The sequence below is a fragment of the Motacilla alba genome, chromosome 19, assembly GCF_015832195.1.
Source record: "Motacilla alba alba isolate MOTALB_02 chromosome 19, Motacilla_alba_V1.0_pri, whole genome shotgun sequence".
In the NCBI taxonomy this organism is placed as follows: Eukaryota; Metazoa; Chordata; class Aves; order Passeriformes; family Motacillidae; genus Motacilla; species Motacilla alba.
In genome coordinates this window covers 7699681-7723756 of record NC_052034.1, presented here as the reverse complement: position 1 = coordinate 7723756, position 24076 = coordinate 7699681, and the positions used below count along the sequence as shown (strand labels likewise).

The 24076-nt window shown below is 49.3% G+C and overlaps 1 protein-coding gene across 1 annotated transcript; it reads right to left on the bottom strand.

Moving 5' to 3' along the window:
* Positions 1-1853: 1853 nt before the first annotated feature.
* LAT2 (linker for activation of T cells family member 2) lies at positions 1854-18393 on the bottom strand. Its single transcript, XM_038158371.1, has 13 exons — positions 16196-18393; positions 14004-14106; positions 12804-12843; positions 11381-11424; positions 10521-10575; positions 9818-9861; positions 9034-9072; positions 8430-8460; positions 8213-8292; positions 7750-7815; positions 6920-6982; positions 5997-6099; positions 1854-4791 (listed from the first exon to the last, which is right to left on the bottom strand). The coding sequence occupies exons 1-13, from the start codon at positions 16379-16381 to the stop codon at positions 4773-4775; spliced, it is 873 nt and encodes a 290-aa protein (XP_038014299.1). The 5' UTR covers positions 16382-18393; the 3' UTR covers positions 1854-4772.
* Between the last annotated feature and the right edge of the window lie 5683 nt (positions 18394-24076).

Sequence of the window (24076 nt, the reverse complement as noted above, 5' to 3'; positions counted from 1 at the left end):
AAAAAACTTTACTAAATTCTGGGATGCTCTGCATTTGAGTTCCTTTTCCACTCCCTGCTTGTCCAGGTTAGGTAATGTCATAGTTTCAGCCTGCCAAGAAGCTGCAGAATCATGTTTGCCTGTCCAGTTTTGGAAACACCTTGCCAGTGTAGATGGGCAATTAAATGTGAAATGCAGAGAGAAAGTAAATATAAATTGAATTTGACCACTTACTATGATATGTGAGACTTGTGTCTCCAAGCAGATACATCTTAATATAATTAACAGAATCACAAGATTGGAAGAGACCTTTAAGATCATCAAGTCCAACCCATGCCCCAACACCTCAACTAAAGCCTGGCACCCAGTGCCACATCCAGTCTTTTTTTAACACATCCAGGGATGGTGACTCCACCACCTCTCCAGGCAGATCATTCCAGTACTTTTATCACTCTTTCTGTAAAAAAAATTTTCCTAATATCCAACCTGTATTTCCCTTGATGCAGCTTAAGACTGTGTGCTCTGGTTCTGTCAGTGCTGCCTGGAGAAAGAACCCAACCCCACCTGAGCACAGGCACCTTTCAGGGAGTTGTAGAGTGATGAGGTCACCTCTGAGTCTCCTTTTCTCCAGGCTGAGCACCCCCAGCTCCCTCAGTGGTTCCTCACAGGGTTTGTGTTCCCAGCCCCTCTCCAGGCTCGTTGCCTCCTCTGGACGCGCTCGAGCATCTCAACTTCATCATCCTTCCCAAACTGAGGGCCCAGAGCTGGACACAGCACTCGAGCTGTGCCCTCACCAGTGCCCAGTGCAGGGGCAGAATGACCTGCATCAAGCTCCTGCTGGCCACACGATTCCTGACACAGGCCAGGAGCCATTGGCCTTCTTGGCCACCAGGGCACAGTGCTGGCTCATGTTCAGCCACTGTTGACCCGTAACCCCACATCCCTTTCTGCCTGGGCACTGTCCAGCCACACCGCCCCAGCCCAGAGCATTGCAGGGGTTATTGTGGTCAAAATGCAGGACTCAGCACTTGGGTTTGTTACACTTCTGTAGTTGCACTTTGCCCATCCATTGAACCATTCCACGTCTCCCTACAGAGTCCCCCTACCTTCCAACAGACGGACACAGCTCCCAGCTTGGTGTCACCTGCAGATTTATTAATGAAAGACTCAATCCCCTCATTCATGTCCTCAGTGCAAACATTGAACAGAGCTGGCCCCAGCACAGAGCCCTGAGGGACACCCCTGGTGAGTGGCCCCAGCTGGGTGCAGCACCGCTCACCAGCACTCTCTGGCCCGGCCATGCAGCCAGTTCTGAACCCAGCAGAGAGTGCTCCTGTCCCAGCCATGGGCTGCAGCTTTTCCAGGGAATGCTGTGGGAGACAGTGTCAAAGGCCTTGCAATTAAGCATGGTCTGGGTACAGCAGTTACACAAAAGAGTGCAGAGGCACAAGTTGCTGGTGCTTGCACTTCGCTGCCCATTTTGTTGATGATTTTCACCCCAAGTGTTCAGTTCCCCACTGCAGCTGTCTCGGTGCCAAATGGATATTTCCTGGCAGCACCAGTTGGCTTCAGCCTGAGGACTGCTCCTGCACTGAGACAGGGGCTGGGCACACCCTCCTGTTCTCTGACAAGCCAAGGGGGTCACAAGTTTCAGCAGCAAGAGCTGGTGGCATCGTGACTTTCCCCTCAAGTCTTCCTGCAGCTCCTCTGGCAGAGCCTGCAGACAAACATTTGTGATTCAATGTGCAGGAGAGCAAGGGAATTGGCAGCTGAAGTGCAGGGAATGCAGCAAACAGCACCTGGAATAATGGACGTAATGCTCAAAGTCCATTCTTTCTTCACTAGATACGTATTGAACTTAAGCTTTGGTTCCCACCCAGTGAGTTACTATCAGCACAAACTCTATTAAATACACAACTAATAGTTTAGTACTGGGGCTTGAGCTGCTGAGTTCTCTACAAACACAGCATCACGGCTTTTGTCCCTAAAAACTTAAATAAGGTTAATTTTCCTTTGACTGCACATGACAGCCAGCCTACTCTGTCTTTGCTTTCTCATTAAATGTGTTCATTGGAATGGGGAAGGAAGAGATGTTACCATGGATGTTTTATAAACCAGCAAACACCCTATTTGGATGACTCAAGGCCAGTCCTTACCCTGTGGGATGTGCTGCCCACAGTGGTGGTGCCAGTGGAAGGGTGAGGAACACGAAGGGTCAGGTTCCTGTTCCTACCTGGTTTCAGAGGGTTTCTTCTCAGCTGTATTCAGTAGCTGCATTTCACAGCTCCAGTTTGGAGCAGACTCCCCTCAGGGCTAATCCTTTCCAGCTCTGCAGGGACATAATCACACTCACTTTTCCTAAGAAGAGGACTAGTATTGATCCCAGAGGCCACCACCACCTCCTGCTCTCCACAGGCATTTGTTCCCCCTGAGTGCAGAGCTGCTGCTTTCCAGCACTCAGACTCCCCAGCTCCATTTTCAGAGCTGCACCAGCCAGAACTACTTTTCTAAAGCACCTTAAATTGAAAACAGGAAGTGAATTTCTCACTTAACTGCCTACCTCATGTGGAGAGAGGTGGACCCAGGGGAGATGTAGGTCTCCTTGCATTAGGTTCAAACAAGTGTCTAGCAGTTCTGGCTGAGCACCAGAAACCCTTGCACACCTAAAGCTAGTCCCAAAAGGACCGCATGTCAGTGAACACACACATCTGTACTCACTCATTGCAGAGAAAAACTGAGGTTGTTCAGAGCCAGACTAATAACAAACATTATTGATGAGAGTTCCTGAAACAGTCCCTGGATACCTTCCAGTGCAATGAGATGATTGCCTGAGAAGTGCTCCAGAAGCTTTACAAAGGATTTACGCCTCACTACAGCTGACTGCTCTGGAGAGCTGCAAAGGGGGATTTGCTCAGACCCCAGTGAGTGAAGGGAAGAGTCTTCACATCCAGTTCTGCCCTGCCTGCTTTGGCTCCACAACTTTCAAACCCAGGCTTTGGCAATGGGAGATTGGAAAATTGTACAATTTTCTTGTACCAAGAAAATCTAACTGGTGTAATCTGCCTCCCTGCTTCATGAGGAGAACAATAAATCTTGTATTTTCATGTTCTGACCATGCACTGACCTAATGCCTAGAACTTTCTGGGAGGTCTCCAGCTGGGTTTGTTGCTGTGTGCCAAGGATCTGTCACTGCTGCTAATCTCCTTCCTATTCATGAGTGGCTCCCTTGGCTGGGAGATGAATCACCAGTGGGTAACATCACCAGACACCACTCACAACGCGCTCACCCTTGCAGTGAACAATCCACAGTCCGCAGCACTTCATGGAAAGTTGAAGCTTCTTCAGGTGCCGAGGATGAATCCAACAGTGCCATAGCCCTGTGAGCTCCAGGCACACCTTCAGTGACAAAAGCACCCTTTGCCTGTCACTGTCTGTGCTGCTGGCTCAGGGGGACCCTGCTGCCATGCACCTATGCAGAATTTGCAGAGCATTTGACCATCAGGAAACCTAAGGGTGTGAGGAGAAGCTGGGCTGGGGCGAGCAGAAAACCAGGCTGTAGCTCCCTGCCTGTGTGCATCCCTGAAGTGCACTGAATTCCTCTGTTGTAAAAGTCCTGTGGAAACTTGTAGCATTTGTAGGGACCACTAACAAACCTTCTCCTGAGCCAAGCTCCAACCCACCCACCGTTTCAGCCCACGGTGGGCACCTGTGGTCTCTCTTGGTGGTTCTGCTAAAATTAGAGCCAAGTCATCTGCAGCAGGAAGCACCTGACATCCCTTCTCCCACACCACAGCTCTCTAACCCTTAGCTTCCCTTCTCTACTCACTCACCCTGAGTGTGGCCTGTGTTCTTTTCAGTTTTCTGATCTGATTTTAGGAAGAAGGCTTTTAATGTGTTTTCTCCCCATAAGATCCTGCACATCACTCCATGTCACCTCATGTCCTCCCATTTCTTTGTCACCTGATCACGCAGACATCTATCATTGCAAACCAGAGCAAAAGACATTTTCTTTGGAAGCTTTTCAGTTTAATAAATAAGTGTTCCAGAAGGGCCAGATCTGCACATCAGGGCTCAGGAGCTAGGGATTCTGTTTCTGGGATGATGTTCCAACGGCCATATTGAAGGACTGGTTTCTGAGGCTGGTGGATCTGACTCTCACAGTTGCCGCTGGTTCTTTGTATCATTGTAAAACAGATACTGAAACATGAGGAAAACTGCCATAGACCAACACTGTGAACTATATGCCCATGGATAAGCAGGCATTTAATCCTCTTTAGCTTTTGTGAACAGGTTGGAATTTCATTCAGCTCCAGACAGCCACTGCTGTTATAAACACCACCTCTGCCTCGCCAGTTGGTGAAGGAAACTGCTTCTGTAGGAGAGCACAGGAACTAAATCAGAACCTAATCCCTCTGGCTTAATACATTGTGCATGAGTCACCCTGACAAATTAAGTAGCTGGCTGCATTACTGCTCAGCAAGTTAAGGATTCATTTCATGCCTGAAGGAGAAGACATTGCCCAGCCTGCCCATCTTCGAGTGCAGGGAAATGGGATTGGGATGAGGAGCCTGGGGCTTGCCCGTGGTCGCTGGGGGCAGAGTGCTCTCTCCAGCTGCTGGTTTGCAGTAGGACTTCTGTGGGGCTTCAAGCAGTGCAGTTCTTCGTTCAGTAACACCCCTTCTATGTCACTGCAGGCACAGTTTGGAGGAGAGATTTCACTGAGGGATGAAATCTCCCCTCTCCCTGTGTACACACTCGCTGGGTGCGCTCTTACAGCTCAGCAAAGGATTTCTTCAGACTTTATGCAGAATACTTGAAATAAGAGGAGAAAAGACAGTGAGCCCACTGGCTTTTAATCCCTGCTATCAACTTATCTCTGCTGCCTGCTACATTTTCTTTCCAGGGACAAGTAGTGACATACACTACAAAATGTCCATGTCTAAGCAGAAACCCCAGTCGTGCTCCTGGAGGAGGATCCCTGATCAGAGCAGGAGGCACAGAGGCACCAGGAGCCCATTTCTCAGTTCAGCCTCCCTTGGTGGAGAACTTCTGCTGGCATTTGTTGGTGGGACATTGAGATTTCAGAATATTACTCTGCTAGCAAAGGCTTCAACAGAGGCATCCTTATAATGGCAAAAAGATGCCTGGCAGCAAGATATGGTCAGGTTTCTCAGGCTGGCTTTTTCCATGTCCAGCTACATCCAGCAGAAGCAAATGCCCTAGTGTGCAGAACAAGATGACTGTGCTTTGCTTGGTGGGGACAAATCTTCAGTATTCTGCATGGCTTCAGAAAGGTTCAATTTTGGGACAGTCTGGGGAATATAAAACCCTCTAAAACTAGAGCAGCTGTCAAGTGGCATAAGGACAATCCCACTGGGCCTCTGTAGGTGCTCAAGAGGGTAAAAACCCAACAAGGAGAGTGATACTGGTCCCAGTGATCTCCCAGCTGGAGTCCTAGTCCAGTCTGGAGCAGGGTGAGCAGCACTAACCAGCACATCATTCACTGGCCCTCAGTGTCATGCAACCTTCCTGCAGCTCTCTGCAGTTTTTTTACTTTATCTGCCTTGAGTAATTATTTATTAGCAGAATCAGGCTGGTGCTGATCATGGGGCAGAATGTGTGGTCTTAGCACAGCAGGCAGGGCTCAGCTGAGGGAATCCCTGCTCGGAGCAGGGGGTTTGGGTGTCCCTGTCCACAGCATGTGGCAGCACTGGCTCAAGGTGTTCTGGAGCAGTTTGGAGCTCCTGTGCCTATTGGAGGAGGGCAGTGCTGGAGCTGGGACATGGACTTGGACAAATCTGTCTCCATGGTCCGTGTTAGTCAGCTTGGCATCAGCCAGGATGAGGCACTCACAGGGTGGGCTCCTCACACGCCTCCTCCACCCACGTGGGCTGCTGTGCTGGTGCTGCCAGCAAGGGCAGAGCTCCAGCTGAACTCCCTTTGGCATAAACCAAATCCTCCCACCCCTGAATAAACCCCAGAAACCAAATCCTTCCACCCTGCATTAACATACCAGCCATTTACTCTGTTTCTGCCTTTGCTCTGGCAGCAGGGCAGGGCCTGACAGGGGACCTGTGTTGACGTAGTCTGGCTCATCATCCAGGCTTTCTGTCGGTGGGGCTGTGGGTGAGGATGGGAAGCTCTTATCAGTGAGTGGTGTAAAAACACACAATGTAAAAACACACAGACCACTGACACTGCATGTGTCCTGCCAAGAGTTAGCCTTTGCTGCTGACATGTTTTTGTGTCTGGGCTAAGAAAACTCAGATCAGTGTCAAGGTCTCCTTGAAGAGGCTTCGGAATGATCACATCAAATTTGCAAACACTCTGGGCAGCTCTTCAGAGCCAAAAAAGAGAGTGTGCAAACAGGAATCACTTTGCTTAGACAACTTTCACACCAGAGCTCTTAAATATTTATGTGTACACTCCCCACTGTCCCCCAGGCCAGAACTACCCTCCTGCCTCACAGGAAGCCACATGTTAAATGAAACTGTGGTTAAAAGGTCAGCTTGAGAAATAGGGCCCCTGACCACAGCAGGGGAGTCAAGGGCTGAGCCACTGGGTGTGCACAAAGTTCTGTGGTGCAGGGGATTGCACAGCTGTGCTTGTGCTGGGGCAACCCCAATTGTAAGAGGATTTAAGACCTGAAGAGCAACATTTTTCTGCAGCAGCCCCTGGTCAGGGTTTAGGCACTGCCACTCAAAAGGTGGCCTCTTGAGTACGACAGACACCACGTCCCAGCAGAGCAGCATTCAGTTACAGGAGTGTGCTACAATTTGCACATTGCCTTGGATATTTATCATGGAAAGTTGGGGAAGAAATTCACTCCAGACAAGGGTGATGGCTGCATTGCTCTTGCATGGTCTATGCTGGCCTAGTGCTCCAGGCACTCTGCCCATAAACCCCATCCCCAAACTGCAAATAACAGCTGAGAACATACCTTGCCCTTGCTGGCGTTTCCATGTGAGTATTGTCATGCTGTTCTCATAGTCTACAGCATCATCTGTGACAAGGAAGAGTTTGGGCAGGACACTTCTGAACAGCAAATAGACAAAAAGGGGCCTTTGTGAAACCCCCTCCTGCCCCTGCCCCGACTGCGCCTGCACGTGGCTGAGTTTCCAGCCAGCTCAGATCTGCTGATGCTGCCTCATCATTTTCCAGCCCTGGCCACGTGCCTGGATATCTGCAGGCATGGATGGGGATCAGACAGGTCCCTGCTGCTCCTGCCTCCTCTAATCACTCTGCACAAAGCCAGGCAGGGGCAGGGAGGCTTCAGCAGTGCAGAAAGCAAGTGTTAACTCACAGAAGGAAACCAAACTGACTTCCTATTTCGATTGCAACACCCCAGGACTGATGCTGGAAGCCCTGAAGGGACACTGTGGTCCAGTGTCACCCTCCACAAGCTTCCTGGCTGCAGCCTTCTTGTGGTGGACTTGGTGAGAAACCTGAGCTAGGGGCCAGAACTATAATCATCCTGGCTAAAACAACACTAAAAACCTAGAGATGCAGACCCCAAATCTCCTGAGTTGCTGCAGAAACCACCAAGTCAAAGGCATCAGGGTGGAGGTCACCCTGTGCATTTTCCTGTGGAAGAGGGCAATGTTCCAGGCCTGCCCTGTGCCTGCAGCAGCCCCTGTGTGCCAGCTCCATGGCACAGAGCTGGTAGGAAGAGCTGAGCTGTGAACAAGCAGGTTTCTCTTGGCTAAGCAGGTCACCATCCTTCTCTGCACTTTGTGTGACACGCATGACCCGTGGCAGCAGCACCCTTACCTGGATCAGAGCCCTGAGACACTCCAATGGTGACATTTTCATAGGAATAGGAATCCTCATCTTTCTCTGATGGAGAGAAGAAAGAGGAGTGACAAAGGACCTATGGAAGTGTCAGTGACCTGGGAAGACCCCTCAGCACCTGCAGGAGGGGGCTGTTTCCCACCATGAAATGTAGATTAGCTCAAAACTGTTAGTCTTAGTGACAGCCTGTGGTGACTGAGGGATGGAATCGGGTGCTCACTCCCACAGGAGCACAATCACCAATGGTGCTGGGCTGTCCTGTTTACAGGCAACAGATGGGCTGATGTGGGCTTGGACATCCCTCAAATCACACAGCTCTGCCACACCCCTTTAATGAATGTGTCCCCTGGACCCCCACTTGCCTCAGGCCATACACAGTGATGCTCAGACCTCAGAGAGAACAGCCTCACATGGGACCGCCAGGCTGGATGAAGGAACCCACCTGGCTTGCCTGGAGACCTAGCACGGGGTGGCTTGAAGAGCCTGCTGCAGTTGTAGTAGTGATCCAGAGACATGGGCTCCCTGTGAGAAGAGCAGCACTGTTAGCTCCTCCTGCCCAGCTCAGCCTTCCCAGGCTGAGCTATGGGAGCAGCAGGACAGCACTGGGACCAGGATGGCTCTGCTCCACCGTGCTGGCAGCAGCAGCACAGGGTACTCACACATAGGCAGGATCTTCTTGCAGGCAGTTCTCTGTAAGAACAAGGGTTTGCTGTCAGCACCCCACCATGGCATCAACCTGAACAGCCCCCCCCGGGCACAGCTGGACCACCCCCCAGCACAGCCACAGCCCCAAAGCCTGTGCACAGCAGAGCCGGGTGCCTGGAGCACAGGGAGGTAGCCCTGATCCACCCCAGCTCCTGGGAAAACCCCGGCTCACCACTTCTCATGGACACATCCTGCCAGCTGGCAGGAGATGGGGAATATGCGTCCTGGCTTGGGAAAGGAGAGCACAGCCCCTCTCACCAATAATCCTCTTAGGGCAAGCACCAGCTCACCCTGCCCCGGGAGGGAGCAGCGGGCTCGGGAGCATCCGTCCCCCTCCGCTCTGCCCGGTAATCAGATCAGTGTGTGTCTCACAAAGCAATCTCTAAATTGACCCAGCCAGAGCTCTGCCAGCTGCAGAGCTGGCTGCCTGTGTGCTCCCTGCCAGCTCCCATTCCCTGGGAAAAAAATGTGCTCCCTGCCAGCCCCCATCCCCTGGGACCTCCATCCCATCGGCAGCCTTCCTTCCCAGACCCCCAGGCATGTGGCTGCAGCACTTACCTGCCAGGAAATTCTGGTACCTGGGCTCGTCCCTGCTCCCTGGGGACAAGAGAGGGACACATTACACATGAACTGAAGCTGAGTGATGGGAGCAGTTGGACAATGGAGGGAAGCAGCAAGTATTTCAGCACCAGCAGCTCCATCCCGCTCAGCTCTGAGGTCGGGGGACACTGCTGCAAGGCTGGACACTGCAGGGTTCGGGAGCTGGGACAGCCAGGGGTGATATTTTAAACAATCCGTGCCTGTGGCTGTAACCAGGACTGGTCAGCCACAGCAGGATGAGCCCTGGGCTCTAAACTCAGACCCAGGATAGACCCAAATTAAGATGGACGTGGACCTGCTGGAGCAAGTCCAAAGGAGTGCACAAAGGTGCTCCAAGGGCTGAGCCCCTCTGCTCTGGAGACAGCCTGGGAAACAGAAAAGAGAAGGCTCTGGGGAGACCTTAGAGCCCCTTCTAAGGGGACAGGGACTTTGGACAAGAGCTGGGAGTGGCAGGACAAGGGGCTATGGCTTCCCACTGACAGAGGACAGGGTTAGATGGGATATTGGGAAGAAGTTTTTCCCTGTGAGGGTGGGGAGGCCCTGGCACAGGGTGCCCAGAGCAGCTGTGGCTGCCCCATCCCTGAAAATGTCCAAGGCCAGGCTGGACAGGGCTTGGAGCAGCCTGGGACAGTGGAAGGTGTCCCTGCCCATGGCAGGGGGAATGAGATGATTTTAAGGTCCCTTCCACCTCCAAGAGCTCTGTGGTTCATTGTGTCTGTGCCTGTCCCACGGAGCTGCTCACCATATCCAGGGTGATGGGAAGCACTGAGCTCTTCAGTGGCTTTACTGAAAGAGAGAAAAGAGACCTAAAATCCCAGGTCTGAGCAAACCCTGATGCAAAACCAGCAAAACCCTGATGCAAACCCTGCAAAACCAGCAGTTACACACCATCAGAAGGACCACCCATGAAACCTCCCTGAAGTTATCAAGTACACACAGAGCAAGAGGAGATTAAGAATTTGGGGTAAAATCCCAAAATGGGAATAACTGTGGTTGAGTATTGCAGCAGAGTTACAATGGCTGTGAAGTTACTGAGGGTTTGGGTGATGGGGAGAAGGGGATTTATGACACCAAACTGCTTATGAGTGAATAATGGCCATTTCTTTTCCATGATGTATCTGTTATGTAGAGCCACAGCTCACTCTCCTGCGTTTGATTTAATCAGTTGCCAGAAGAATGCAGCCAGACTGAACAAAATCCAGAAAAAGTCTAAATATATTATTGACCATCAACAAGTGAAGCAACCCAATCAAGTTGAAGATGTCCCTGCTCCTCACCAGGGGGTTGGACTAGGTGACCTTGCAACCCAAACTATTGTCTGATTCTAAATACAGCCCAAGCCATATCTACAGGGCCTAGAATGCAATCCCAGATGTTCATCTGTGTTGGGTGAACTTCATCCAAGTTTGGCTCTAGAGCCAAATTTTATTTGAGCTTTTTCCTACCTTGCTATTGGTAAGTTTTCAGGTTCCTTACTTTTTTCCAGCCTTCGGGATGCAACTGGCAACAACAACAAAATTCCTGTGTTAATTATTATGGCAGAAGTCAAAGAGCACAGAGCATCCACCAGAGAGGGATCCCTGGGACTGGCAAGCATTTTCCTAATGCATCCCAAAAGAGCTTCCAGATTGTTCCTTGAATGTTCAAAAATGGTCAAAACAAGTAACAGCTAGAGAAAAAGCTGGTGTTTGTGAACAGAGCTGGCAGACGCTCGCTGGAGGAAGCTACAATCCCAGCTGCTGCCCTGTCACCTACTGCCCCACAAACCCACTTCATCTGGAGCCATTTTCTTCCCTCCACACTGAGAGCTTTGGTCAGGCGGGGATGAAAGACTTGCAGAGGGGTTGAGGGGCCTGGAGCCAGCAGAGTCCTTGGCAGGGCAGAGCCATCTGCAGATGGACACACCACACAGGGACCTGCAGGAGCTCCTGGTGACACTACACCCAAAGCTCAGCGCTGAGCCCAGCCTGCTGCAGGAAGCAGAGAGGGGGGATGATGGGTGAGTCACTCCTGTCACACACACCTTCATGCTCACAGGGTGCCCAGCGTGGTTCCAAGAGCCCCAGCAGCTGAGGTGCCACTTTTCAACGACATCACTTTAGGGAATTATTTTCACTGCAAAGGGCACTTTTTAAACTGGAGCTCAGAATTCACATACCCAGAAGCACCTAAGGTGGCTTGGACAATCCAGGTCTCATCATTTCATGGCTTCAAGGAGACCCTTTGAACATTACTTTCTCCCTGTTCTGTGCATGCAGGGCCCTCACCCCACGAGGCAGGAGCCACATGCAGTGTTCATACTCACTGGTATGGGATCGGATCACCTCAAACCTCTGCTGGCTTTCGAGCCTGGAAAAAACAGCAGTACAACCTCAGCTGAATTTTGGGGTTTACAACAAGGAAAACAGCTACAAGAGACCTGACTGTTCAGTGAGTGGAGGGCAGACAGCACCACGCTGGGCTCTGTGAGATGCCAAGCTGCATTGCTCAGCATGTCATGCATGTATGACCTGGGAGCATCTTCCTGGACTCTTCTTTGGTCCTTTAAAGATAAGATGTGGTTTAGGACCAGTGGTAGAACAGCCAACATCAGCAAGGGAAGGATCCAGGGATGAGGAAAACATCATTTAGGATGATTCTCATTCTGATGCTTCAGCCACCAAAGGCTAAAAGAATTTTTACCCACAAAAAAATGGATGTTCATGCACGAAATGGCTTCAAACCCCACTGCTGCCTCTGCCCCTCCCATCATCCCTTAATATCAACATGAATAAAACAATGTTATCAGTGATAACCTATGCCCAGGAACCTCTTTACTTTTTAGTTAATAGGAGAGCTGCTTTTCAGAGCACAAGAGAATTCAACACCTTTTCTACTGCAGGTATTTCCACACAGGTACTCATTAATTCCAATTTTGGGAACCCTCTCCCCCTTTCTCATTGGGCTTGCCCCATACTCAGCTTGGACTCATGGCCCAAGGCTGTGAAAAAACCCAAACATAGAGTCAAACCACTTTGCTTGCAAATCACACCTCCAAAAAGAGCACACAACACCACAAACCTGAGCCCAAACCACCTAATCCAGGTATAAATTTCAAGAAGTTGGGACAACTCAGCAAGAGGCTGTGAGGGACGGAGCCTTCAGTGGCAGCTCCATCAGCCTGCAATGGATCACTCTGGAGCCTTTCCCCACAGAAACAAAACCCCAGCCCCTTGGAGGCCTCTGCAGACCCAAAGCTTACAACCCAACTTTCCTTTTTTTAATGTCATTTACTCTGCTATGTCTGTTGCTGAAGGAAACAAGGGGCAGTGCTTGAGTGTACACTGCATTTCCTTCATTTTTTTGCTGCAGGTCAGTGGTTGCTCTGGTACATGGTCCAACCAGCACCAGCCAAGGCCAGGGGCTTCTTTATGGAGCAAATAATCTTCCCATCTCATCTCAGGGCAAAACAGAACAGGATAAGAACTTGCCCTTCTCTCCCAGACCTTTTCCAACTAGTTACTGATTGAACGTCATCACAGTCAGCTTCAGTTTCATTTTGGATTATTCTCTGTAAAGGCACTGCCCCTTCAGCAGCACCTTGGGCTGGGGCACACTGCCTTGCATCCCATCCTGGCATTATTTTATTTTATTTTATACAAACCCAGATTTCACCCCAGGGTCTGGCTCTGGGGCTCACCCTGGCTGAGTTGTCTGGGGGAGGAACACGATTGGGAAAGGCAACTTACTGGCTCCTCTGCTCGTTCAGCTGTGTCTCCCGTTTGGTGGCTGGAAGACAAGGGAACAAAGAGCTCTTAGAAAGGCTGATTTGGGAGTTAGAGATCAGAAAGGCCAATAAAATATATTCACAAAACTTCTTCAGCACGTCAGGACAGCAGAGGCGGCGAGCAGCAGTTGCAGTAGGGTTTTGATGAAGTTTTTTGAAACTATGTTTAAATTGTGGTTTTTGTCTCAACCTCCACAAAGCAAAGCAGCCAGTCCTGCCCCCAAACCCCAAACTGCAGCCTCCCCCCATTAGAACCCACCCAAAGCTCGGGGAGGGGCTCAAACCCCACTGGGTGCTCACCCTACTCTCTGTGTGAATTTATCCTCCAGATTCCCCTTCCTTGCCTGCCCCTCTGTCCCAGACCCTCTGCAGGATTTGTGTAACTGGAGCTTGTCCTCCCAGGTGGAGTCCCAAAGGCACCCACCACGATGACCGTGTAGAGGGATCTCAGTGCTACATCTGCCCCAGGCAAGAGGGGCTGCACTTTTAGGTGTTCCTTCCCCCTTGATTCTCTGGCAGAGCCTCTTCCGTGCTCAAGCTGTGGGAGCATCCCTGTGGAAGCTGGGGAGAAGGTAACAGCAATGCCCTGGAGAGATGCACTGCAGACTCCAGGCACTCCTCACAGCTCAGGGCAAGGAAAGCAGCTTTCCCCCACAGCACTCTGCAGCACTATGTCAATTTAGCCTGGCTTTGTCCTCCCCATTGGCCCGTTGGCCTTCCCTGCCCTTTCCCCTATGTGTTCATGTTCTAGAGAGTTCTCCCTTCCCTGTGTTCCCAATGGTTTGTGCAACCCTGTCCATCCACCCTGGCATTCCCTATTGGTCCCTGCCCTGGATTTACACCCTGGGCCACCCACAGTCTGTGTCTTTGCCCCCTGGACCCCTTCAGTGTTAGGCTCCAATAAACTCTCATTGGACCTCCACACCTGGACCCTCCCGTGTCTTCACCGTTGAGTTGCTTTGTGTGTGTGTCTGTCTGTCTGTCTGTGCTCTCGTGGCTCCCACCCGTTGGCATGGGACGCTCTCGGTGAAGGTTGCACCCACCACCGCCACGGACCACATCCCCAGAAGGGCAGAGCTGGTACCCAGCTGAGCAGAGCCAAACCCACGCGGTTTGGGGGCATTCCAAGAGGGAATTCCAGCCAGGGCTGGGCAGCACTTACCTGAGAGCTGGCACCTGATGCAGAGGCTGACGGCCGCCCCGAGCAGCATCAGCGCCGCGGCCGCCCACAGCTCCGGCTGCAGCATGGCCCGGCCAAACCCAGCCTGAAACACACAGCCAGGGGACCCCGTCAGCTGTGGGGGCTCAGGGGGCTGTGAGGCCATCCCTTGTGGCATTCACATTCTCTGATAAAAATCCCTTCGCCCAGGATTTTTCTCCTGGGAAGCTGAGAAGCCTCAGAGAGAAGGAAAACAATTCTGATCTCATTTGCTTCTCCTGTGTTGTGCTCATGTGGAATGTGTTTGGAGATTGTTCACCCACAGGTGATTGTTCCATTGGGTTCTGCTGTGAGCTGTTTTCACTCTTTGGCCAATGGGGGCCAAGCTGTGTCAGGACTCTGGAGAGAGTCACGAGTTTCATTATTATCTTTTAGCATTCAGTAAGTATCCTTTCTGTGTTCTTTAGTATAGTTAGTATAGTATTCTGTAATATATGATAGTATTGTAAAATAATAAATTAGCCTTCTGAGAACGTGGAGTCAGATGCATCATTCCTGCCTTCGTCAGGGCATTCCCTGCAAATACAATAATCCCTCGGAGAGCTTTCAGCCCCAAAAAGCCAGGTGCTGTTTGCCCTCCCACCCCCACAGAGCTGGGAGGCTGCTGAGGATGCAGAAGGGACTTTGGGCTTGTAGCACAGGGCAGCAGAGGTGATGCCCTTTCCTGCACTGCTCTGAATGACTCATTCCCAGTCTCCAAACCCACCCTGCTGCCATCAGATCTGTCAGCAGACAGTAATCTTTTAATATCCAGAAGAGAGGGCAAAAGGGAAGCCCTCAGCAATATTTAAACAGTCAAGACCTTTGCACAATGTGTTCTGGCTCTTTCCTGCAGCTCAGAGTGACTCCCAGTGTGAAATTCCCCACTCCTTTTTCTGCACTGAGCTGGCTCAGTCACTGGCTCTTCCCTCCTCTCCATGACAGGCTTTTCCACTAACAGCAGCTAACATTTTTTAACAATCAGCACGATTTGGCTTCAACTTCTTCCTTTAAAATGCAAAACATCCTACAAATATCACAGAAAGCAGCCTGCTGGCACTGAGGTGGATCAGTTAGCCCATTCCTGTTCCCCAGGGTCAGATTTTCTTTAGTTACGTATTATTTTAATTTATTTTGGTTTTTAATCAACTTTCTTTTTTCCCTAGGGATGGAGAAACTCCAACGTGCCAAAGGCCAGAACATCATCACTCTGGCTGGCAGGAAGCTTTCCTGCTGCCTACCTTCAACCTCTCTTATTACAACTTTAGCCTGTATTAAATTGGTGAATGAATGAAGAAAGATATCTTATAGCAATTGATAATTAAAGTAATTCAAAATAACAAAACAAATGCCAGTAGCAGACAATAGAAAGCAGCAGCTCAGCACCTTCCGCCTCTGCTTGAATAAAGTGGAATAAACAACATTTCTGTGCCCTAACTCAGCAGAAGTTTGGAAGTTGCTCTGACAACTCGTTCATGTCGGAGGAAACCCAAAGCCTCCCATGGCAGCTGAGCCCGTGGGGCTGAGCAACTTCCTCCTGTCCCTGCCTGGCACTTGGAGCAGCAGCTCTGTGGTATTTGCTGCGTCCCCAGGACGAGGGAGGAATTGATTAATCTGACTCCATGTTCTCAGAAGGCTAATTTATTATTTTATGTTACTATATTATATAAAAGAATGCTGTACTAAACTATACTAAAGAACAGAGAAAGGATACAGACAGAAGGCTACGAAGAATGAATGATAAAAACTTGTGACCCTTCCCGAGTCCCAACACAGCCTGACTGTGACTGGTCATTAAGTTAAAACAATTCACATGAAACCAATCAAACATGCACCTGGGGGTAAACAATCTCCAACCACGTTCCAAAGCAGCAAAACACAGGAGAAGCAAAATGAGATAATTATTGTTTTCATTTTTCTCTGAGGCTTCTCAGCTCCCCAGGAGAAGAATCCTGGGCAAGGAGGATTTTTCAGAACATATGACAGTGACACAGCTGAGTGTGTTGGTGGGAGCTTTGTGCTCCAGTTTGCATTGAAGTCTCAGCCCTGTGCCACAGTCCTAATTATCAGGGCAGGGTGAAGGTAATCATGGTGTAAATCAGCATGGGGTAGGGAAGGGAGAGGAAGGAAAGTGCCTCATTTCCACTCAGACAGACCTTGAGCAAAGCCAGCAGCAATGGCTGAAGGGGTTTGGTGTCAGCATCTTCCCAGTGGTTCCCATATGGCTGTCCAGAAGTGCCCTCACCCTTTGCTGGAGAACAAACTGGGCTTATTCCTCTTGTGTTCCAGGTTCCCTGGGCTCTCCAGCACCTGGCAGCTACCAGCAGCTCTCGCTCCACCATGGCTTTGCCTTTCACAGGCCCCCAGAGGCCTCTCTTTCCCTTTTTTTGCAGCACTTTCTGAGGAAGATGAGGTGAGTTCTTCTAAATTTAATTGCCCAGACCTCCATGCACCCACTCCAGAGGTGCAGGACCAGAAGCCAAAAGAGCCTAGTCAAAACCATGTGGTTTTTCTATCATTTTTCCTTTGCTCAGCATCCCCCAGGGAAATCATGAGCTGTGGCTCATCCCTAAAGCATCTCCAAGAGGCAGCTGAGGGAATTTGGTCCAATGCTGGTGACTAAAATACAAAGGGCTGCAATGCTGCTGTTTTGTGGGTTTCCTGTCTTTTTTTCTTTTTCTTTTTTCTTCTTTTTTTTCTTTAAAGTGAACGCAAGGCAGAGCTGAAGACACCTGACAACGCTGACCTAGTTTGTCCCGTTGCATGGCAGGCCTCCTGCTCCCTTCCAGAGCCAGTTTTATTTTGGTCAGGGGCAGTGAGGCAGCAAAACCTGTCTGCTCCTGAGCCCAGGGACACAAAAAGAGGTTATTTGAGGGGCTGATGAAGAGGACATGGTGTGTCCCACCCCATCACAGCTTTATGCCCCAAGAAAGCCCCAAGACACACACGCACATCAGCCTGGAGATCATTTGTGCTCCCCAAACACCCAAATCCATGGAAAATCCTTTCTTTTGGTACAAGCCCTGCTCTGGTAAGGAGCTGACAGAAGGAGGTGATGAACAGATTTATGACAAGCAGAAGGCTGGAAGCACTTACTCACGGCTAGCAGGATATAAATAAAATATTTGGAAGGCTGAATGTGCTTCCCTGTGCTCTGCCTCAGGGAGCTGCAGAGCAGAACAAACAGCCTTGAGCCATGGAGGTCCCTGCACAGAGGGATGTGTGGAGCTCATGGATGGCCAGCCCTGCTTCCAAGATGCTAAACCCAAACTCGGGGAGAAAACAGGTTCCCATTTAGTTTAGGGGGGACACTGGGATTGTGAGGCAATGCCTGCTCTGTTCATGCACTTCTCTCTTCTCCTCTTGCCTGTTTTTCCCCTTTTTGTGCTGACGAAGCCAGTGGGACCAGGGCACACCCCGAGCACCACGACCCCACAAATCCCTCAGGGGCAGCTGCTCCAGACAAGCAATTCCTGGGAGAGCAGCACGCTGGAGTCTGGACACAGCTGTGGTCTCCTGTCTTCCCAAACAGGGCTGCTCCTTCTCTGGCCTCAGATATTTTTAGCAATCAAGGAGACAGGCTTTTTCTCACTAAAAAAATTTGGGAAAATTAATGAACTTGCAAAAGGTTATCTACTCTGTGCCAGGTCTTGTCCTGCTTTAAGGATTCACCCCAGTAACAAGGCTCACGATGAAGATCCAAAGGAAGGAGAGGTGGTTTTATCCAGGAAGACTAAAAGGTCTTCTGCTTTTAATTGCACTGAGATGGAGAGTAGGAGGACATGGACACTCCCTGTCCATCTCTCCAAGAGCAGCACAACAAAGTGAGAAAAACTTTTGAATTGAAATAAGGCAATTCTGGCTTATAAAATGAGTGGATATAAGCTGGATATGCACAGGCTAGAAATGAAATTCCTAATGGATGGAAAGTCTGGAAGAACTTCCCAAAAGCAGCAGAAGAGGCACAAAGCTCACTAAAAAAATCTGCAAGAGCACTTAAAGTGAACTTTAACTATTTTGCTGAGAAACCAGGAGTGTGAGGAATGTGTGGATGTGGCCTCAGCAATGCCTGGTTTTCCATGAGACGATTTCTGATGAAGACATTTTAGCCCTTTGCAGATGTCAAGCCCACCCCTGAGTTCACATTGCAAGATAAAGACTAAAATAAGGTATTTATATTATGTATTTAATGTATTTATATTATGTATTGTATCAATCAAAAAATGCCCAAAAGGCAAATACAAACCAGTCACTTTCTCTCCCCTGCAGAAAGTTCTGTGGTGTGCACAGTAAATTTGCAGTAAATTAATTCTAATTCAGGCTGGTGGGATGAGTCACTGCTATGAAATATGAAGTGGAGAGTGTATTTAAAGACTCACCATATGAAATTCAGCACACTGACTTGTTGAACAGATGCAATATTCAGCTTGAGTCGATGTCTCTAACGTGTCTAAGAAAAGCAGCTCCACTTTCTGTTTGCTCGTGTGGCACAGATTGCCACAGAAAGTCCCATCAGTTCAGGAATTAAAGTCTCAGACCAAGGAATCTCTCCTGTGGCTGGAATGACTTCAATGACCAGCACTGAGCCTTCAGCAGAGCTCCTTTCCAGAGGTCTGCACATCTCATTTCCTACCAGATTTATGCCAGGGCCAGGCTTCTTAGGAAGGCTGCTGCCATGGAGTAAAAGTCTGGGGTTTTTACAGCTATTCAGGCAGATCAGCCTTTCATGCCAACAGATGCATTTCAGTAGAACTAATGATAAAAGGGGAAAGTTAGAATTGATAAACCAACTTCCACATAGATTATAACTTTGGAAAATGCTTTTTAAAAACCTTGGGGGGAAAATACGGTGCAAAACCCCAGTCACACCAGGCATGGCAGCACAAGAAGGTAACTCACAGAAATATCTTGTATTTGTAACTGTTGCAGGCAGCACTAAAGCCTCCCAGCATCATTCACTTCCACTGGGAGCCCAGGGGATGCCATGTTAGCAATACAGGCAACCCCTGTGTAACTAAGGACTCCAGAACCACAAAAATGAGCCAATCTCACACAAGATTATCCCAAAATTATCCTCTTCTGCTAAATTACCTGCCTCCTGTCCCATCTTACACTGAACATTGTTCACACAAGAGAAAACTGATGCAAAACCAAATCTCTTTCTATCTCAAATTAGCTATTTCAAGCACTTACATGCAGTGAAATAAATACATTCATATCCATGATGCCAGTCAGCTCTGAAATCAATGGAAAACCCAGGAAGTGTTGTTTGAATCAGCTATTTTTAAGGACTGGGCTTTGGAGGGGGAGCAGCGTGGGCTGCTGCAGCCCCAGAAGCTACAGGCAGAGCCAGAAGAAGGACCAGGCAGGGATGAGGGAAGCTCGGCACAGACCCAATCTTCCAGAATATTTTAGAAGATGTGAATGCAGAAATAATGTAATTAAACCCACACTTCCATCAGTAGATGGATGAGGAGATGTAAAGAACAGTGCTGTAAAACAGACAATCCAGGTTGTGTGGGATGGGCTCCTCTCAGGTCCAGAGGGGTCTAAAATGCTGCTGGGAAGAGAGAGTTGGAAATTCCTACCTTGGAGCTGAAGATGGCCTGGAGCAGCGGTGAGGAGGGGACATCCACCACGTTGCTTTCCAGAGAGGTTTCACAGGGATGACCTTGAACCTCTTTAAAAGGTCACCAAGGTGTAAGGTGGGATCTCTGAGCCCACTGGGACACCCCACTGTCCCCACGGAGCCCCAGGCGCCTCCGGGCCTTTCCTCTGCCCGTGCCTGCCTCCCTCACCCACCTTACCCACGGCCTCAGCCGCTGTCCCTGAAGTGTCCCAGCTCCTCCAGCTCCTCCAGCTGCCGGGGCTGGAGCTGGTTCCTGCAGAGCTTGTGGCAGTTGCTGGTTTCCTGTCCCCTGTGAATCACCAACCCCAACATCCGCTGCCCGGCCGGGCGGCTCCGGGAGACGCCGCCTGCACAAACCCACCGGGGTCACCTTGTGTCCTGTGGGGAGAGGAGAGGCTCGGACAGCGTGGGACCAGACACGGCACTGAGGTCACCTCCCTTGAGCTTCAGATGCTCTTGGTGCCCCGCAGAAGTTCAGGCCTCCTCTCAGCACAGAGCCTGCTCGGGAATGCCGCTGCGCGCTGGAAGCGGCAGGTGCTGCCAGGAAACCTCAAAGCAGGCACAGCTTTGCAATCCTTGCAGCTTTTGCAATCCCTCTCTGCGGTTTATGGGAACAAGTTACAAAGGCAACAAACAGCCTGAGGTCCCTACTGCTAACGGCCAAAGCTGCAGCTCCTGTCCAGTGCTGTACGAATAAAACCAGTTCTTATGCTTCAGCATAATTGGCACAATTTCACTGCACCCCTAAAAAAAAAGCAATTCCTCCAATGTTTTGGTGCTTGAGTGGAATAATGAGGGCTCATGAATTTCCTATTCAGAATTTCTCTGTTGGCTTAAAGCCCCATCACAGTCCACGACAGAGGGATCCTGCTGCAGCACTAGGGAAATCTGCACACACACATCAATAGTACGAGAGCCACGGGGCACACAAGTTACAACCATAAACAAAACGTTTCACGCTGCTCTCACTAAGGATCTACAAAGCCTCTCTTACATGTAAATTGTTCAGTAAAGGGAAATTTTGTTATATTTAAATTAGGGCAGCCACCTACACCCAGCTCTCTGTGCAAGAAGGTGACTCGTTGTCATAAAAATTATTAAGGAGCCAACTGGTTACAATTTTTGCAACTCTGGGATGAAATCTGGCTATCAAACTTTCAGAGGAAATGTTACTTCAGTAAGAGCATTATCCACTGTACGTGCAAATAGACTTTCTCTCTCCCAATTCTAACCTGAGATGCAAAAATAATGCACCTTCCAGAGACATTCCCAGACAAAATCTGGGTGCTGCAGCCTCTCTTGAAACCAGTATAATCTGAACCAAAGATAAAAAGAGGCAGACTCAGCTTTTAATTGCTCACATGGTTTCTGGGTGGTCTCTGTGTAAAGGACATCACAAAATGTAAAATAGTTTTTTCACTGCCAAAAGAGTTGTTACAAAATTGGTATTTCTAGCAGAGGTCTTAGCAATTATAGTTTATGAACAGCTTTCTAGCAGGGTTTTTACACGTTCACACATAGGCTGACAACAGAAGTTTTTTGCAAAAGAGTTCTTATAGCAGAACTGATACTCAAAACATGCTGGAGACATTTAAAGTTCATCTTTTGTACCCAAAATCAGTTTCATCAGGAACAGCCACTACTAAAAAGGTGCCACGTATTTGTTTACAGGTTCTCTGGTGAGTCTCAGCTGCAGGTGAGACTCAGTGCTGTGGTGTGGACGTTACCCTGGCTGGCTCGGGCTGCACCTCGTGTTAGTCCCCAGACTGTCCCCTGAGGGACCACTCAGCCTCTCCAGGGTGGGCAGAAGCTGCTCCTGTGCCCAAGGAGTGACACGGCAGAGTCACCCCAGCGTGATGCCACAGCTCTTGGGCAGAGGGATGCCTTTCCAAGGCATCAGTCCTCTGGAGAGGCCAACCACCCTGACTGGAGGGTGATTAGTGCAGCAGCACACGCCTCTGTGTGGATCCTGTCTCCCTTCTTCACATTTCTCCTACAAAGGGCTGCATGTAAAGGTTTAGGATGAGTCCTCACTCTGAGCACTTCCCAGCACAGCCACAGGTTCTGCTCTTCATGAGGCCAGACCAACTCTCCTCCAACACACACAAAATGACCCCTTCAGGTCAAACCCAGCTTGGGAAACCAGGCTCTACCCTCCTGAAACCCCTCTGCCTCATCGAGACCAGCTGCTAGAAACAATTTCTGATTTGAGAAAAGGAGCAGCATGTTTTTATCAACTGCAATAAGTTATAGAAACAGCACATTGTAATTTCACTGTTTTGTGTTCTTTTCAAAGCTCATCCATTTCAACTTGGGTTTGTTTTCCCCCCATAACATAGTTCCTGCTCCTTCAGGAAGGCTCACCAGTTAACCTAACCCCCTTTTTCACCTTTTGATTCAAAGCTGACAGGATACAGAGAGATTAGAACTCATCTTCTTCTGGGCTCAGCTTACCTGGCCCTGGGAAGCCAAATGCCCTGAGGGCTGATCTACATTCTTTCAAATAAAGGTGGGGGCTGCTCAAAGACCAGCTGACTTTGCTTGAATCAGGTGTTGGGACTAACACTGATCAAAAATCAGGAGTGAAACAAGGACTGGAAAACAGGGCATCATCTAAACCCCTTCTTCTGCACAAACACACCCAAATGCTGGAAGGCTTGAGAAAGCTCCATCACATTTTCCAAGCTCCAACAGGCTCCAAAGCTCAGCAGCTTTGCAAGTCAAGCAGTGCTGTGCACCAGCATCAAGCCCCTCTTGCTTTGGGACAGAATGAGGTGTGTCTCATCCCAACCACTAACTGGGATTACAATGCATTCCATCTGTTTAGCAACATTTTCACAGCAGCTCTAACTCAAGCCACATCTTGGAGGAAATTTTCTGATGTGCTGAAGTAGTGCTGGATGGTTTTGTATTCACCAAGAAACTTTTCTCTCTACTGGAGTGGAATGAGCTTTCCCCCAGGCAAAGGGGAAGCGCAGCCTCCTCCCCTGCCCCAGCTGCACGTTGGCTCTCTCTGAGATGAAACTGAAAGTGGCTCCGTTCCTGCTGAAGGAAAATAAATGCTGCTACCCAGTGGAAAGTCATCTCACAGCCAGGACGCCTGGGTGCTTCACAAAACTTTGGCCAAGTAGACTTTGCAAAGATTAATCCCAAACATCCCTCTGGTACTAAGCTTCCCTTTCTTATCCTGCTGAGTTCATCCTTGTGGACACAATAATCCTTAAATTTGAAGACAAAAACCTAGAAGGTTTGAATGCTTTTATTTGAATTTTTATACAGCAATACAAATTATACAGATTTGTTACAGTACAGATTTTGCAGGGGTTTATAGAGGTACTTTGTGAGTTTTTGGTTTATTTAAAAGAAAGGGGCAGATCTCGGGAGCACGGTGACATGAACAAAACAATCTCGTGGTAGGAGGCAAATCCTGACCACAGGGAACACTAACCTGGCTGAAACCTACTGGGCAGAAAGGTGGTGGTAGCATTCCCAGCACTAACATCCCAAAAACATCAACCCTGGGATACTCTAGAGCTTTACACAGGAATTGGTGAGCACACAGGTAAGAGGGTTGTTCCTGTAACAGTGCTGAAAGTCCTCGAAGCCCTTGGATGCACTTTGCTGCAGAGGGGACAGAAATGAGGGAAGCTGATGTCACACTGAACCTGCTGTGAGCAGGTGATGGCACAGAACAGAGTCGCTGCCACGATGGAAAAGGAAACCAGAAAATGCTTCAGTCACTCAAACAGGTACAGTGAGATGAGGAACACAATTCCAGATCTAATAGTGCTGACACCACGTGCCCACCGAGACACCACCAGAACCTAATGGCTCATGCCTTGTGTCCACCTTGGGTTCCCGTGAGCACACAGGAGAACAGCAGAGCTTCCCTGCAGGCCCTAATGCACAGGAGAGGGGCTGAACATATAATGCCATCAAGGTATTGCTATTACTAATGTGCATCAGGCTTGAGAGTCAAGTGTCTGGCACTGAAGGGTTAAAGCCTTTCAGCAAGCAGGGTCAAAAATATGATTACACCATCCTAAATGCTTCTATTCAGTTTGGTTTAATACTGCTACAGAAAGTGCTATCACAAACAACAGAATAAATTACAGATTATATAAATAAAATGTATGCACCAAATAAAAGATGTCTCTCTGCCACTTTTAATATTCTTCGTTCCTGCAGCGGGTAAGAGACATTTAAGAGGAGGAAGATGAGAAAATTTCACTCTCAGCTAGAAATCAAATTCTTTTTCAGCCACAGAAACTCCCCTTTCTAAAAATTTAAGACAAGCAACACCAACTAAATTGCACCCCGAGAATCCATCCCAGGGAAGCCCTTGAGAAGTACAAAGGTAACTATATTCTACACTAGAATATGCTGGGATAGGCAAGCAGTCCCTTTC